Here is a 17,879-nt window from a genome sequence, read left to right as displayed (position 1 = left end):
AGCTCAAGTAAAGCCTCGGCTTCGAGCCTCATCCAAGGACAGCAAGCCAAGTTAGTTTACTATTAACCTGAATGGATGGGCAGGCGAACAAGTGATACTTAGCAGTGAAGTTATTTAACCTCAAATCATGATGGGAATCATCATTTTAAATAATGTGCACCTGTTCAAGGACAGTGAATGCCTTGTGGGTTGATTTTAGACTGCATTAAAAACGTTTATATTAAAAATGACATTCTATTAAAATTGCACAACCTATTATTTTTATGTCATATGAGATTTGTTTATGTGGGCCACAATCAATGATCAGACGCACACTTACCATATACACTCCGTCTACAGAATTCCCTTTTCTCTTTTATTTAAACGGACACCGCTTTGCACATGTAAGCATAACAGAGGTTGTAGTCGGAAGAATGGATAGATACATATTTTCAGGACACAAAAACAACAATCCGATTCAAATGTGTCGACATTCAAGTGTTACCTCTACTAGCACGAATGAGGTTGTTTACGATCCGCATGTCATCCAACTCATCAGATGGCGCTATAGTCTCATCAACAGACTCAAATTTGTAGTTCGTGCTGCATCCCATACTCGTGTTTTTTGTTTAGTGAACTACACGCTTACTGCCATGAAAGTTACATGAGTGTTTTAATTGTATTTCTGAACCTTAATTAACGTAGTGAGGAGAATAGAGGAAAAATACCTCTTGAGTTCCACGCTTTCATTCCAAGCAACACAGGTAAACTTATTTTTTTTTAAAGTAAATGAAACTTTTCTGTGTATTTCTACGCGAATGACTTTAAAATCATGTTAAATGTACAAATCTTGGAGATTTTCTAGTGGAAATTCAGCGGTCTCTCCGCCAGACAGATGTGTGCGATATAAAGCCCCGAGTGTGCGCTGAACCCACGTGGTTTGATCGCGAGTCTGCGAGTCTTTTGTTCCGAATCAATCAAAAAAACGAGGAAGACGGACAGACATAAGTAGAGCATCTGAATCAGGAAATCTTCTTGCATAATAAACGCATCTTTCAGCACAACAGACCAAGCCGCAGCCACTTGACTTAACACGTCTATATTCCGTCAACTTATAAATTTGTATTTAAAGTAGAGGGGGGAAAGTTTTACTCAGGTGAGTTATAATATTCTCGATGTTTATGATTGCGGCTTCGGATGCAAATGCAGTATAGCATGCTAACATGGCTACGTCTGCATCATACACATCTGACTGTAAACGTTATGTTTTTCAAATGCACTTTCCATGGGACATACGTTGGTGATTTGGACTTTTCTTTACGGGACGGGGGCAGATAACGTTATAACACGTGGGTAAGGGAATAGTTTAGTTACTAGTCGGGTTGAAGCAGAGCGGTGCTAGTTGGCTAACCGGCAGCTGCGTTATAAAACATAACAAAGAAACAAATGGAGACTGAGTGAGACAGACGCGTTGCTGCTCATTCTTTTGTTACAGCGCTGCTACTGTGTTAGCATAGCACTGGACCTCTGCTTTTTACAACACTTTATATTTATAGTATCATATATACCTAGAAACCATGCCTTGACATTACTAATACGCAGAACATGTGTGTGTTTTCTTAAGGATTCCTTCGCTGTGAGATAATTGGGAATTTGGATCAGCTAGAGATTTGAATCATATTGACTTTGTGTCTTCAGTCGGATGTTTTCGGCTCGTTTGATTCTTCTTTCTGTCTTTTTATAGTCAGACTAGTAAAATGCTTCCCAACTACTTTTTTTGTTGTTGTTTGTTTTTATTGTAGGATTTTGTACTATGCCACGCAAGAAGCAGACAGATGTGTCTGGGAACGGTGGATTGAAGAGAAAAAGAGGAGGTGGAAAGAAGAAGGAAAGGGAGTTTAGCAGTGATGATGAGTTTGATGACTTTGAACAAGAAAACACAAAGAAACCTGGGAAACCAGCAGCTAAAGCGGGTCTGCAGCCGGTCACTGTGGCTGATGATGTGAAGGAGAAGATTGTAAGGACATATAATTATAGCTTCTATCTACTGTATGCATATCTACTAATGCACTTTATATATACAAAAGCATGATAAAGTACAGGGGTTTTCAAACTTTGTATTGCCAAGGACCTCCAAATATGACAGTCTTGTTATGGAACCGTTAAAAAAGCTGCTGTATATTAAAGGAACACTCCACTGTTTTTTGAAATAGGGCTTATTCACCTTCTTTCCTACATTTAGATAGTTGGGCAAATGCATTTTTGTCTCAGTGCATGCAATGTTTTAGTTTGACAGGGTCGGCGCTAGCTTAGCTTAGCATAATGAATGGAATCCTTTGTTGCCAGCTAGCATGTCCTGAGTAAAAGTGATATAAAAAAACACCTAATTACTACTTGTGGCCTGCGTATTCACAACAAGTACAAATAGCGATGCAGATTAACACTAGGCGATTTCCTAGGCAGATATTGACTTGGGACTATATTAGGGGGAAGCACAGGCGAAGCACTGCTACTTGGGCGCAGAGATATCACGCCCAAGTAGCAGTGCTTCGCCTGTGCTTCACCCTAATATAGTCCTTAATATATAAGTCAATATCTGCCTAGGAAATCGCCTAGTGTTAGGCTGCGTCTCATTTCTCTGTCTTACCCCTTACTCTTACCCCTTCCCCTCGGTTTTGCGCGTTCATGTGAGGGGAAGTGGTGTCCCAATTCTCATTTTGATTAAGGGCTAGGGCCAAGGCGTAGGGCTACATAGCCCTTGAAACGAAGTCTGCGGAGGACCACACTTGAAAGAGAGGGGTAGGAATTTCTCAGAAGTGAGTCGCACAAATGTATGTATTTTCAGCAGTTTAATGACACTCGTGTTTTATGATACCTTTAATAAAACGTTCAAGCGGTTTTAATTGTAATGTTTTTGTTTTGAATCACTAGTTAACCGCTAGCTAGCAGCTATGCGCTATTTGCCGTTTGCTAATGTTTTGCTTATGGTGTCGCCGGCGCCGCCGTTAAATACAATGAAACAATGTCTTTGACTGATGGCACACAAGCGTGCAAAGATAAAGGGAGACCAGGCAATCGATATCACAACCCGAGACGACGGCATCTTCGTTTGTTTATGTCAACGCGTATCGCCTCTGTTGACGTAGCAGCCAGCTAGCGGAAAGGGAAGATGACGCAAACGGTAATCGAGTGGTGTCTCATTTCTTAGAGAAACGTTCTTCCCCCTACCCCCTTTCACTCGGTATCGAAGGGCAAGGGGAAGACGCAGACAAAGGGGTAGGGGAAGGGGTAAGACAGAGAAATGAGATTGGCCCTATATCTGCATCGCTATTTGTACTCGTTGTGAATACGCAGGCCACAATAAGTAATTAGGTGGGGTTTTTTTTATTTTTTATATCACTTTTACTCAGGACATGCTAGCTGGCAACAAAGGATTCCATTCATTATGCTAAGCTAAGCTAGCGCCGACCCTGTCAAACTAAAACAATGCATGCACTGAGACAAAAATGCATTTGCCCACCTATCTAAATGTAGGAAAGAAAGTGAATAAGCCCTATTTCAAAAAACGGTGGAGTGTTCCTTTAAGTACGGAGGCTTATTTCCCCTCAATTACATTTTCCAAGGTTAATGATGCACTGTGCACTAATGATGTTATGTTGTCATTGTTCTCAAAATGCATTATTAAAATATTATCTGAAGAATGTTTACTTTGCGTTACTATAACGGTATCTTTTTTTCCTTACTTTTAATGTTAGATGTATAATAATAATTAAAACAATAAACTAACACATTTACTTTGATAGCTTAAATTTATGTTTTTTACCTGTTCCCCCAAGCACCCCCTGTGGTTCTTCAGAGCTCAGTTTGAAAACTGTATTAATTGATTGTTGATGGATTTCTTGCTTTTTCTGTTGTGCAGAAACTTGAGGTTCCCAAAGTCAAAGGTCAGCTGCTTGTTTTTGGAGCCACCAACTGGGACTTGATTGGCAGAAAAGAAGTGCCAAAACAGCAAGGTACGATCATGCATGAGCCAGAGATATTTGGGTTACAGTATAAGTTTCAGGAAAGTCTCGCCCAAGTGAGTCATCTGTGCTAATCCGTTAATGGGACATTGTGACACCAGGATTTAATTTGCACTTGCTTTTCACTTTTGTTTTCTTTTGAAAATGTAGTTAAGCACTTTTTGATGTATGCAGAGATTTAAAGAAAAAGAAACTCTGACATCCTCATATTGGCAATTTAAGATGAAGTGTTAGATAGTGCCATGCATAGATGACATAGACCTGTGCCTATGATAGTGCCATTTTATAAATCCGTAAATAATTATTTTCACTGTTTTGATCTTTATAACAACTAGTTAATTTATGATCTCAACAAAACGTATATATTGTTGGTAAGTTAAAATAGCAACATTGTGAAATAATATTGTTACAATTTAAAATAACTGTTTTCTATTTAAATATGTTAAAAAATGTAATGTATTCATGTGGTGGTAAAGCTGAATTTTCAGCATCATTACTCCAGTCTTCAGTGTCACATGATCCTTCAGAAATCATTCTAATATGCTGATCTGTTGCTCGAGAAACATTTCTTATCAATATTGAAAACAGTTCAATTCTTGTGGAAGCCGTCATACTTTTTTCTTTTTTTTTTTCAGGATTTGAAGTGTTTATTTTTTTTGTAACAGCATCCTTGCTGAATAAATGTATTATTTTTTCAAAAAATGTATTCGACTATTTGAAGTACTTGTTGGCTGAAAAGTACTGCAGAGAATTTACACTTCTGTGTGAGATAAACAGGATTTAGTTGGCCGTAACTGCTAAGTCATATTTTGAATATCAGAACAGGGAAATTTTCTCACACAAAAACCCTAAGATGAATCAGCCAGGTGCTGAAATTAACTTAACACTTAAAATAAGAAAGAGGAAGTGTGTGGGTTGCAGTCATTTATAGAGTCTTCACTTTTGTTAGTGAGTATTCATTTGTATCTGTGTATTTTTTTCCAGCTGCTTATAGGAACCTTGGGCAGAATCTGTGGGGTCCCCACCGCTATGGGTGTCTCAATGATGTCGAGGTTAGCTATGTGGTGTCTGGTCCCTGTGCTGCCCACAGTCTCATCATCACCACAGAGGGCAAACTCTGGAGCTGGGGTAAGTGTCCACACAACAGCAGTGTTTCAGCAGGTCTTAAAGTGACAGCAGCCTAATAAGCCCTCTGCTGTCTGTCATTAATGTTAATCAAAGAACAAAAGACAAAGAGAAAATTACCCCCTGCTCTTGACTGAATAACTTGAGGCTTTAATACAGAATCATCTATATTAGATTTATGATTTATGCAGTGAAGACTGTCCAGTGTTTGTTTATTCAGTTTCTGAATATACAGTATCTGTTAGACCTACCTGAAAATCTCAAAGCACTGTACAAAGTTACATGGGTCAAAAGCCAAGTCGGTACTGAAATTTAAAAAATGTGACGATACCAACATTTCCCTCTAGCATTTTGAGCACTGTTGAACAGATTTTTAAACACCTCTGGTTAGACATTGCATTCACAAGCTCTACATATGTCTCTTATTGTCCATTGCGTTCACACGCTCAACATATATGTCTGTGATTGGCTACGATCAACGCTTCAAAAACATGTTGTCTTCACCGAGCACTTGCACAGATACACATGGGAGTGTTTGAAAGCAGGCATCTATTAGCAGATCTCTAAAAATATCCACTGATACACGGATCTCCTGATCGACGCCTTTGGGTTTATGTAAATATTGTTTTAAGTTCACTTAAATTAAGTCGTTATATATTTTTTTAATGCCTATTAAATATTAAAATTGATAGCATTCAATTATACTGCAATGTTGAATGGCTAAAATTGAGAAAAGAATCCATTTAATAGAGACATCAGTATCAGTACTGTATCAGTGCTACTGACCTTCATTCATAGTGCTTAGTAAAATGATACCATTAAACAAATATTTAAACTATGCCATCTTTATGTTGCTTCTATATTATTTTGGAGATTCAGTGTGAAAGTATTACAATATAAAAATATATTAAAAACGTTTATGTTAGGTGTGCAATTAGTAAAATTAATTATATAATTATTCATTTTTGTATCGATTGACAGCACTAAATAAAACCAGTAATGTGAAATTATTAGTTTAAAGTAAATGTTTTCTATTTTAATGTATTTTAAATTGTAATTTATTCTCGTGATGGCAAATCTGAATTTTCAGCACTCATTCCTTCAGTCTTCAGTGTAAGGGGTTTTACAGTCAAAGACACAGAACCAGATATGTGACCCTGGACCACAAAACCAGTCACATGTCAATTTTATGAAATTGAGATGTATAGTCATCTGAAAGCTGAATAAATAAGCTTTCCATTGATGTATGGTTTGTTATGATATGACAATATTTGGCCGAGATACAACTATTTGAAAATCTGGAATCTGAGGGTGCAAAAAATTTAAACATTCAGAAAATCTCCTTTAAAGTTGTCCATTTATGTTCACGATTCGCTGCATTCACTCACAAAAATAAATGTTTTATATATTTACGCAAGGAAATTAACTAAATATCTTCATGGAACATGATCTTTACTTAATATCCTAATGATTTTTGGCATAACAGAAAAATGGATAATTTTGACCAATATGTATTGTTGGCTATTGCCACAAATTACCCGTGCGACTTGTGACTGGTTTTGTGGTCCAGGGTCACATATGATGAATTATAATAAATTGAAGAAAAGATTTACTGAAGATAGTTTGCAGTTTCATCAGCAGAAGTCAGCTTCAAGACTCACACAGGAGTTCGTAGGCCACCCCCCTTTACCGTTACAAAGATCACAGCAATTATACCCTTCACCAAGGTCTAAGCTACGTCCTCGCTTCAGGTTGCAGTTTCTGATTGGCTAAGAACATATAGTCTAAGCAAATTTCCACATGGATGAATAGGAGAGTATGTAGCCATTAGTCAAGATAGTTGTCGCACAATTCCTAGATTTAGGTCTGCGGTTACCTTGGAGGTCTGAGAAAGGCGTCTTCGGGTCTGTTGTTGCATGTCGAAGTGTCCCATAGCTCCTATACAAGACCTTCACAGAACATCCAACGCACACACAAAAGCACTAGGGAATCGCAGTTTCTCCAAGGTTGAAGAGGGCCTGACCTAACTATCATCAGGACAAACTACCAAAACATACTGATAATACATTCCCTCCTCAGGAAGAAGTACAGATACTATTCACTTTAGTTTCTAGAGAAATACACATGAAAGAGGTACAATTTTGTAAATCAGGTGAAGTCACATATAGTTGGACCCCGTAACCTTAAAGGAGAACTCCGGTCAATTTTAACATTGTAACTCCGGTCAATTTTAAAAGTAGTCGATTGCCGAGTTCACGCACATAGGTTTATCACGCGCGTGAACTCGGCAATCGACTACTTTGGACTTCAACCGAAAAGCAGGATGTAAACAGGTATTTGCGCTGGCTTAAATAACATCATTTTTATCCATATCTTTTACATCTACTGCAGTCAGATCCACTCGTGTTCACTCTGAAGGAATCACTCACATTTTCTGTGCACTTGTAATGACACATCAAGGATGTTAAGAGCCTAAAAGCAGGTTTAGTACTTGCCCCATTGAAGTCAACAGGGTGCACATTTTAAAAATAGAATAACTCGGTGTAGGCAACACCGATTTTTGTCGTTGTTCTCTGTATTGACAGCACTCCAAATGTACAAAAAAATGAGCTCAATGTTAAAATTGACCAGAGTTCTCCTGTAACTCGTCAGCTAGAAACAGATATTTAGACAACACATGTTGAGGGTCACATCAGAATGTACCTAAAAGCAGCTGGTTAACACTCACAGCAAACATATGATTAAAAGTATATTTGAATCACTCATTGAATATAGAAATGATTTATGTGGAAATGCTTATCCTTTGTTATTAATCACTCATTACATGTACATTGAAGTAGCAGTGGATTCCAATCCACCCCCTTCATCAGTGTCTCATCAGGGTGTCCGCGGATCCTTAAAAAGTCTTAAAAAGTCTTAAATTAGATTTTTAAAATTTAAGGCCTTTAAAAGTCTTAAAAAGTCTTATTTTTACTTATGAAAGGTCTTAAATTTTAGATGGCAATTTGACTTAAACATATCTAAATATTTTCTAAATTAGAACCATCTAATTAGCGTACTTTTTTTATTTATTATTCTTTCTTTGTGGTTCACGTGACATTTCGCGTCATTCGCGGCAGCGTTACGTCCATCTCCTGCAGACCTGCACGCGCGAAACAGGAGGAGAGAATGAGAAGTGAGTTGGTAAACGTCAGTTCAGTTCTAAGTTCAGTCTTTATGTTCGTAGTGGTGTGCGATGTGTATTGTCTATTATTATGATATTGTAATCATTGTTTTAACGATGTACTGCGAGCTGACATCGCTTTGGTCTCGTACTCACTGCGTGATGAGTGCAGTTATAACGTTAGGTAGGCTATATGTTCCCATGAGTTTTTGTCTCATATCATATGTTGTTATCATAGACCTACAATATCACATCAGCAAGACTTCCGTTTTCCCGTGCACAATTGCAAATGTGATTATTTATTTATATAACAGTAATTAACAATAAATTAACATTGTGATTTAAATTTTATAAACAGTAGCCTATTGTCAATATTGTTTGTTTCCCCTTTATTTCGCTGACGAGAATTTCAAATTGAAGCCATAGCAGAGCCTCAATGCAACAGACAGCGATGAGTTTTTGACTGGAATCCGCGTTTTGAACGAATCAATTTAATGATTCAATGAACAGTCACTTGCTTCCCGAATGAATCAGCCGTTTGAACGAATTGGTTGAATGAATGACTCCCTCAACTCACTTATTAAAACAGTGACTTGCCGCCACCTACTGGCAGCTTTAGTTTCACATTTAGAGTACTTTTTAATTAGAATGTTAAAATTAGAAATCACAGTTCATATTTAACAATCTCATAGCTTTATTTATGCAATTGTAAATGCAGTGTAAATATATTAATGCCAGATCTGATGCCGCCACTGTGTCACCTCTGCACTGCAAAGGTGGATTTTGATTTAATGATTTAATTTGACTGGTAACAGTGGTATTGTGTAATTATTCTAATATAATTTAATTTAAATGTTAGAATTTGACATAAAAGGTGATGCATACATCTACAAATGCCAATATAGAGATGAAAATGCCACTGGAAATCAATTTAAGATGGCAAATATTACCCCTTAATAAAAAATGTTAATTTTTGTTACTATTATCTAATTATTACCCTCAAAACTTTGAAAATATCGATCGAGACATATTTTGTCAATATTACACACCCCTAATGCATGGTATTAATTTTGATTTCTTCGGGTCTTAAAAAGGTCTTAAAAAGTCTTAAATTTGACTTTAAAAAATGTGCAGAAACCCTGCTCATGATCCTTCAGAAATCATTATAATATGTGATTTAAAGATAAAGAAAAATTCTTTGAATATAAACTTTAAAAAGAATAGCATTTATTTGAAATATAAATCTTTAGTAACATTCACTGACCTCTTTCTTACCCCAAATGTTTGAATGGTAGTGTATATTTTTCCATATTGACAATTTGAATTGGCAAATAGAACCTATTATAAATATAATCAGCGACGCTGTCTACACTGTATATTCTACACAAAATTCCCAACAGTAAACTGATGCACTGGTCTATTTCTGACATACTTCATGCTACTTCTGACACAAAGAGCAAATGGATTTGCAACGGTCGCTTTGTGGTGGTGAGGTGCGACAACTGTCACATCCAGTGTAATAAAAATCCAGCAATCTTTATAAAAGGGGAAAAAAACAGTACCCAAAAACAACTGAAAAAAATTAATTCATGCGGAAATCCGGTTCCTAATTTCTGTTCCTGGTCCCTCTCAGGTCGTAATGATAAAGGGCAGTTGGGTCATGGAGACACTAAACGATTGGAGGCTCCAAAACTAGTTGAGGGCCTGGGGGAGGAAGTGATCGTAGCTGCTGCTTGTGGCAGAAACCACACCATGGCTTTAACAGGTAGGCCGCCGTCTGCTAAATGCAAAGTGTTTGTCATATGATTGCAGTTATTATAATTTGTTGCTTTGTTATAAGGATAATGTAACTCCATTGTGCTGTTCTTATGCTTTGTCTCACAGAAAATGGTACTGTCTACTCCTTTGGAGAAAACAAACTGGGTCAGCTAGGTCAGGGCAATCAGACAGATGCTGTGCTCAGCCCTGCTACAGTAAGACCTCTCCCTTGGTTTAATTTTCTGAATGGGGCTTGACTGGAACATGTTTATTGTGTTTTAAATGCTCTACAAAGCAGCTGCATTTATTTACCTACAGATCCAGTACAACGGGCAGCCGATAGTCAAAGTGGCCTGTGGCGCAGAGTTCAGTATGATTGTGGACTGCAAGGGGAACCTTTATTCGTTCGGTTGTCCTGAATACGGCCAACTTGGTATGCAACAATGTAGTCCAATGATGCTTATTTAAAGGGATAGTTTACCCAAAAATAAAAATTGTCATCATTTAGACACCCTCGTGTTGTTCCAAACCGAGTTTCTTTCTTCTGTTGAACACATAAGATAATATTTTAAAGACAGTTGACGGCACCCTTTGACCTCTATAGTAGAAAAAAAAATACAATGGAAGTCAATGGGTGCTGTCAACTATCTGGTTACCAGCATTCTTTAAAATATCATCTAATGTGTTCAACAGATGAAAGAAACGTGTACAGGTTTGGAATAACTTGAGTGAGTAAATGATGACACAATTAAAATTTTTGGGTGAACTATACCTTTAACTGAAAAACATTTACCAAATGCATCGGTTTGATTATTCAACTTTGTGTTCTGTATCTAAAAGGGCATAACTCAGATGGAAAGTTCATCGCTCGTGCCCAGCGCATTGAGTTTGACTGCGAGCTGATCCCTAGACGGGTGGCCATTTTCATTGAGAAGACCAAGGATGGCCAAGTGCTTCCTGTGCCCAACGTCGTGGCTCGGGATGTAGCATGTGGTGGCAATCACACGGTGAGTAGCAAGATTGTGGTGCATGGCGGACATGGATGAATTAATCATATTGTTGCTTTCACGCAGCTGGTGTTGGATTCCCAAAAGCGTGTTTTCTCGTGGGGATTTGGGGGATATGGACGACTAGGCCATGCCGAACAGAAAGACGAAATGGTCCCACGATTAGTCAAGCTCTTTGACTTCCCAGGCCGTGGAGCAAGTCAAATATACTGTGGCTACCAGTGTTCCTTTGCTTTGAATGAAGCGGGTAAGCATGTGTTTCCTCCCTAGGAAAAAGACACTATTGAATACCCATCATGTGTCTGTGGTTAATGCTTCTCTTTCCTCAGGTGGTCTGTTTTTCTGGGGAGTGACAAATACGTCCCGTGAGTCCACCATGTACCCCAAAGCTGTGCAGGACCTGTGCGGATGGAAGATTCGCAGTCTGGCCTGTGGGTAGGTAAAGGCAAAGGATTCTGAAAATGTCTTTATAAAACATTTTGAAAAGTTTGCAAAATGTTGATTAGATGTTGTCTATAATCCTCTCAGGAAGAGCAGTATTATCATTGCAGCTGATGATAGCACCATTAGCTGGGGACCATCGCCCACATTTGGAGAGCTGGTATGTTTGCCTTCTGTTTAAGGCTTTGACTTGTTTAAAAAAAAAAATCCACATAAGTTTGGGGTCAGTAAAATATATACAGTATTTTAAATAATACTTTTATGCAGCATGGATGCATTAATCAAAAGTGACAGTAAAGATTCAAGATATAAGATGTTTCTACAAAAGAAGCACAACTGTTTTCAACATTGATAATAATAAATGTTTTTTGAGCATCAAATCAGCATATTAGAATGATTTCTGATTTAGGATCATTTGACACTGAAGATTAAAGTAATGTTGAAAATTCATATAGGAATACAGGAATACATTTTAAAAAGTTTTTAATTTGTAATAATGTATTACTATTTTACAGTATTTTTTAACAAATAAATGCCTAAGAAATCTAACCAACCCTAAACTTTTGAACAGTAGTGTATATGGTTTTCAAATGTCTCCTATTTAAATTTTGCATTTTAAGGGCTATGGTGACAACAAACCCAAGTCCTCCACCACTGCTCAAGAGGTCAAGACTCTGGATGGAGTGTATTCAGAACAGGTGAATTCTGCTGGCAAAAACGTGACTCGTATCCTCCCACAATTCTGTTCTCTGTGATATAAAGGTATGCAACTGATAACTTTCATTTCAGGTGGTGATGGGCTATGCGCACTCCCTGATTATTGCCCGACAAGACACAGAGCAGGAGAAGGAAAAGCTCAAGAAGCTGCCCGAATACAACCCGCGAACACTCTGATTGGACCCCATTCTTGTTTTCTCCAGGGGCTTTTTTTTTTTTTTATGGAATGCCTCTGTTCACTAGGTCACCTGGGTAATCACAATTTGGTTGGGATGGGATTGTTTATTTTTATTTTTTTGGGACATCAAATTACATTTTTGAAAGACAATCCACGTGTCGGGTTAAAGTATCAAAGAAGTTGCATTAACTGATATGTGTAGGCTCGGGTGTTTCAGAATGGTAATTGTGGCGTCACACGCCGGTTTTAATTTCACAATAAAACCAGCAACTGCTCAGAGCACTCGGGATTCCACTGGATCCATCCCCTTTACTTAAACATTCCTAATGGAAGTTTATCACAGATTGTTTTGTTGTTTATTTTTCCGTAACAATTACTGTGAGATCCATGTCTGCTCTCTTCCAAAAACTGGTGCTAAATCATTCTAATGCAGACTATCAATGGACTAATGTTAACTTAGACACACTCACTCCATTCTTGTGCCTTTTTAAGTGAGATGATTCAGGCTGAGGAAGTTCAGTTAGTCCTATGACATCTTAAGTGTTATGGGGCACTTCACCTTTTAAACATCACTTGCATTACTTCCAGCTCCATGTTTTCATCACCACAGATAAGATCATTTTCCTCAAATCAAGTAACTAATCGGTAAGATTTTTTTTTTCTCCCTCCATTTTCAAGATACATACTTCTGTTAATCTAATCAGGGAAGTATTTTCAACTCCTATAATGCAAATGAGACATCAGCTGTGAGATTTTTATTAAATTAATTCTCCCTTTTCTAGAAATGCAAGTCATAAATGTTCATGCCCTTGCTAGTGACGTAAACTACAGAAATGCTGTTCTCCTGTTGATGTTAGCATGTTTTGGAAATAATGAACTTGATGTTGAGAAGAGTAGATTGTCCCATCATCAGGGACCACAATGTCTTTACAGAGCATTTTTTCATGCAATATGTTAAATACTGTGCCATTTCTTTGTTCACCTGGGCTTAAACTGTGATCACATTGTTATCTTTCATAATCTGTATGAAAGTCCATACAAGAGTCCATCCAGTTTGTGGGCGAGCAACAAGCTTATGTTTTATGTTCTATGAAAACAGTTTTAAATTGTGTACTTGCAAGAAATGTGTTCATTTGTTTAAGCAGTATATGTCCAGAACTGGAATTTAAACTCCTATTTTGATTTCTAAAATGTTATTTTGTTTTCTTAATATTAAATAAAGGTTCATGTAAGTTGGTATATGTTGTTACACAGTATTTTTTTTTACCCATGGATCTGATCTTTTATGTAGTTTTGTTTTTACTCAAGTTAGCAGAACAGTGTGCTGTTCTCTTAAGATTGACATGAAATGAAAATTCACCTTAAATATTTCCATAATGCATGCTAGATCTTATGAACAATTCAGCTGTGCATGTTTCTTTTTTTATTTACCTTAATGTTTAATCAAAATATTATAACTGGACCTTCCAGTGAAAGACAGACTTCTCTCTGGCTTTTCCAATCAATTAGTCCATTTAAACTTGTCCCTGCAAGCTCACGTTCATCTGCCTCTACTTTTGAGTGCAACGTCCACATCTCGGCATTCAATTAGCAGCTGATGCATACAACCATGTCAGCCCTACATTTTTCCACCCCAATATTCTTTTACACTTGATTGTATATCACAATATTGGAGAAAATATCTGCTGCTACTTCAGTTTCATTGTGGTTAACCAGTGACAGTTTAAAATGTAGTTGTATATGAATTTATTTAAATGTAAAAAAAAACAAAAACAGCAAGAATTTAATCCTCGTCCTCCTCTTCTTCCTCATCCTGGTTGATCTGGAAGTATCGAAGCTCATAGCTTTCTTTGGTGTTAGCCACAACACGCAACCAGTCTCTGAGATTATTCTTCTTTAGGTATTTCTTTGTGAGATATTTCAGGTACCTGCAAAGTAGATACAGAGGAATATATGTAATAATGTAAGTTGCAGCTAAAAAAAATAAAATAATTGGCAAAACAAATATGTTCGTCAAGATGTATCAAAACAGACAAACCTTTTGGAGAAGGGCACCTCAGAAGAAACTATGATTTTGCTCTTGCTTCTCTCAATGGTGACAACTCCACCTCCCAGGTTTCCTGCTTTCCCGTTGACTTTGATGCGCTCCTGTAGGAACTGCTCCTGTAAACACACAAGCAAACAAGAGACAAACTCAGACAGCCTGTGGTAATCTGACATTTCCACAGTAATAATCACTTGATCTACTCACAAAGTTGGCAGCATCCATGATACCATCTTCAACGGGATGCGTGCAGTCCAGCGTGAACTTCAGGACCTGCTTCTTCTTTTTCTTCCCACCTTTAGAGCTCTGCTGCTTCCTCTGCAATTAATCGCACAAAATGTGCACTTTCAGTCTTGTGTCTACGACAGGCATGTCATTATCATCAGAATAACACAAATATTCCCTGTGAATGTGACTTCACGTCACCGGGTTCATTCAATAATATAACAATTGTCTTACGTATTGGGATTTTACTTAAGTTGCTTTATGACAGCGATAGAGATTAATATGCAATTTCGCATGATTTGTGTACATGGAAATGAATGGAAACATCAGTTATTTTATTAACTTGGACCGTGTGATCGAACTTACAACAGGCGCCATAGTGAGAAATTTCGTCGAAAGGAAGAATCACGACTGCGCAAGCGTAACATTTGTCTGTTGACTTAAAGGAACAGTTCATCCAAAAATAAAATTGTCATAGGACCCGTCACATGACGTATTTCCTGTATTTGGCCCCAATGTTCAAAGGGGGTATGTGTTGACTTTTGATTACTATAATGGACACATTTAAAAAGCACGTAACGTTTTTACAGAGCTGAGGGAAAGTTTTATTTACATATTTTGCTTTTCAGTAGCTACTTTACACTTTAAAAAAAACTCTAAATATCTGTTCAGTAGTCGCTATGTAACAGTCAACACGATTTAACAATTATGATACTTCTAGAATATAAAAAGCAGTTGCACGTGTGCATTCATCTCTGCACCAATTAAACGTTGCACTACCAAATTATAATATCTAATTAATTTAACGTAGCCTACACTGGAAAGTTTTCCTCAACATCTCTTGATTTTGTGGCATGTGAGTTCCTGAACATTATGAATGATAGATACACTCTACCGCCGCTACAATGCGATATTAGAGATAGTGTGGATTTATGGTGCATCTCGAATATGGGATGAAAATAGTATCAAAATGATTAACACGTGCAAGCACTATAATCCGTGAACTTGATAAATGTTGCAGATATGTTTTACTATCTACAACCAAATGCCTTTCAACTTGCGTGTGCAAAATTCTAAATTGAATGAATGTGTAGCAATTTGTACAAATAGAGACATTTTTGTGAATACAAATGTTTTCTTTTGTATTAGTGTATCATAATTTGCGCATGCAACAAAGAAGATGTGTGTTTGTGGATCAGGTGACTTTGATTCATTTGGATTTTGAGACTTTCCTTTCACAATTTTTTAGCATTTCACAACCCACAGACAAACAAGTACAAATTAATAGGCCTGGTGCTAATTATTAATGCGTGCACAACTACCCATTTATGTGACAAAGAGCTGAGTGTGATGGAGATCACTTTGGAGGTGATGTAGGATAAACTTACTGTTGTGTGATTCAGTTGAGAAGTAGTCTCATGTAGAGTAACGGCATAAAGTCTGGTCCACATTCTAGTCAAATTCAGCGCTTTTCAAATACACATTGTTTCAAAGCAGCTTTACAGAAAATCATGTTAATGTTTATAATATCTGAATTTCTGCATGCCTCTGATAGTCACATTTATCAGATTAGAACTGGGCGATGATATAGTTTACATTTTGCAACAATACAAGCAATCAAGCAGTTGAGATCTGCTATATACAGTACATTATGCTGATATGTATGAATGTGAATAAAGTTGGACATGCTTAAATATCCAACCTTATATAAAGATCTGGGCAAAAATGTTATAACATTTTGCAATGAAATAAAAAATCAGGCACCTGAGACTATTTAATTAGTTTCAGCTGCCTGATTTTTTTATATACACACACATAATAGATATATATAATATACTATATGTTAATATATATATATATATATATTGATAAATAAATATGCTATTTTTAAGAAATATTTAAGAACAAGAACATTTTGACATCAAAACATGCACACTTAGTGCGGGTGTTTAAACTTTTGCTTTAAATGCAATTTGTTTCAAAAGGAACCTCTCGTATGTCGCTACGTTGTCAGTGTCCTCTTTACTCTGCAATGTTTTTCACTGCATGAGAAAACAGATGCGTGGTGTGAGCGCGTTAGCCTGGCTAACGTCAGACCAAGTCTCATTTGAGACTTGGTCTGGGAACCACGTGTTCATTTTCTCGTATTTGAGGCGTGGTTTACGAATGCCCAGAGCCGTTTATTGGGCGCTATGAATGTCTATCAAATGCGCCTGTATGTAGCTCATAACCAATCGCTTTAATTATACCAGATGACGTGTGTAGAGTGACAGAAATTCGACGAGGAAAAAGACGATGGGTCAAAGATTTATTTGTACACGATGGCGTTTAGCGAATATTACCATTTGTGCAAGATAAACATGAGGGTAGAAGATAACGTCGAGTCTGATGCCATGTTGGATCCATAGATATAAACAAACTGCTTCGGTGTCGTCATGCTCCCTCCCCGTTCTGTGATTGGTTCCCTTTTTCAGGGGAAAATTTGGTCCATGGTGTCCAGACCATAGACATGTGGTCCAGACTGCCTAGCAGCGTAAATAAAATTGCGCTGCGAGCAAGGCAGTATGGGGAAACCCAGGCTATGAGAGCGTGAGAACCGCGTCAATTACATGAGTTTCACACTCAAAAATGCTCAAAATTAGATTACAGATCTTGCCAGATCAAGAAAATATTTTCCCAGTTTTGTGTGCAGTATTGATCAGATGGTCAGTCAGATAATCTTTGCTGTGAAACAACTTACCACGTTCCCACGAGTTAATATGACGTTCCCACAAATTAATATCTCGTGGCCACAACAAAAGTAATGGCGCTTTTCCATTGCATGGTACAGCTTGGTATGGTTCGCTTAAATAGTACCGCGTCGGTTGAGGTTCCAAGTGAGCCGTACCGATACTAAAATGTGATGTGGGAAGAGGACGTTAGGCTTAAAACTTCGAAACTTCCTGTTTCGAATGCGCATGCGTCGCGTCTGAGCGCGTTGTTGTCTTTGGAGCTCCATCGATTGATTTATAATTCTTGATTTCTCTTTAAACTCACTTACAACGAACATTTTCTACTTTTCCTCACCTCATAGTTATAACGCGGATTGTTGAGCAGACGCGTCTCAAGCCTTGTGATCCAACGCTGGATACTCTTACGCCGCCTTCACACTGGCAGTTGAAATCAGCTCCGTAATACGCAATACGCACCCAGCGGACGTCATACACAACGGTGAAAAGCG

The 17,879-nt window shown here is 37.6% G+C and overlaps 2 protein-coding genes across 3 annotated transcripts; one reads left to right on the top strand and one right to left on the bottom strand.

Moving 5' to 3' along the window:
• Positions 1 to 591: 591 nt before the first annotated feature.
• rcc2 (regulator of chromosome condensation 2) lies at positions 592 to 13,629 on the top strand. 2 transcript variants are annotated; one of them, XM_081386695.1, is made up of 13 exons: positions 592 to 743; positions 1,782 to 1,996; positions 3,899 to 3,992; positions 4,986 to 5,129; positions 9,923 to 10,054; positions 10,174 to 10,262; positions 10,366 to 10,480; positions 10,888 to 11,054; positions 11,121 to 11,301; positions 11,384 to 11,489; positions 11,583 to 11,655; positions 12,116 to 12,193; positions 12,285 to 13,629. In XM_081386695.1, exons 2-13 carry the CDS (start codon positions 1,793 to 1,795, stop codon positions 12,387 to 12,389), a joined length of 1,488 nt encoding a protein of 495 aa, XP_081242821.1. In that variant the 5' UTR covers positions 592 to 743; positions 1,782 to 1,792; the 3' UTR covers positions 12,390 to 13,629. The 2 variants fall into 2 exon arrangements, with proteins under 2 accessions (XP_081242821.1, XP_081242820.1); XM_081386694.1 differs by lacking the exon at positions 592 to 743 and adding an exon at positions 832 to 1,135.
• A 490-nt stretch (positions 13,630 to 14,119) lies between these two features.
• LOC308702929 (large ribosomal subunit protein eL22-like) lies at positions 14,120 to 15,061 on the bottom strand. Its single transcript, XM_081386115.1, has 4 exons — positions 15,026 to 15,061; positions 14,642 to 14,752; positions 14,429 to 14,553; positions 14,120 to 14,318 (listed from the first exon to the last, which is right to left on the bottom strand). Exons 1-4 carry the CDS (start codon positions 15,035 to 15,037, stop codon positions 14,174 to 14,176), a joined length of 393 nt encoding a protein of 130 aa, XP_081242241.1. The 5' UTR covers positions 15,038 to 15,061; the 3' UTR covers positions 14,120 to 14,173.
• Positions 15,062 to 17,879: the final 2,818 nt, after the last annotated feature.

The sequence above is a fragment of the Scardinius erythrophthalmus genome, assembly GCF_964197995.2.
Source record: "Scardinius erythrophthalmus genome assembly, chromosome: 15".
Lineage (NCBI taxonomy): Eukaryota > Metazoa > Chordata > Actinopteri > Cypriniformes > Leuciscidae > Scardinius > Scardinius erythrophthalmus.
Note: the sequence above shows the minus strand (reverse complement) of the source record. Positions and strands in the feature narration are given on the sequence as shown.

Coding starts and splice junctions, on each gene's coding strand:
- rcc2 (XM_081386695.1), top strand. CDS start 1,793: ATGCCACGCAAGAAGCAGACAGATGTGTCTGGGAACGGTGGATTGAAG. Junction 10,263..10,365: donor CTGTGCTCAGCCCTGCTACA/GTAAGACCTCTC, acceptor ATTTACCTACAG/ATCCAGTACAACGGGCAGCC. Junction 11,302..11,383: donor CTTTGCTTTGAATGAAGCGG/GTAAGCATGTGT, acceptor CTCTTTCCTCAG/GTGGTCTGTTTTTCTGGGGA.
- LOC308702929 (XM_081386115.1), bottom strand. Junction 14,554..14,641: donor TCATGGATGCTGCCAACTTT/GTGAGTAGATCA, acceptor GTGTGTTTACAG/GAGCAGTTCCTACAGGAGCG. Junction 14,319..14,428: donor GAGGTGCCCTTCTCCAAAAG/GTTTGTCTGTTT, acceptor TCTACTTTGCAG/GTACCTGAAATATCTCACAA.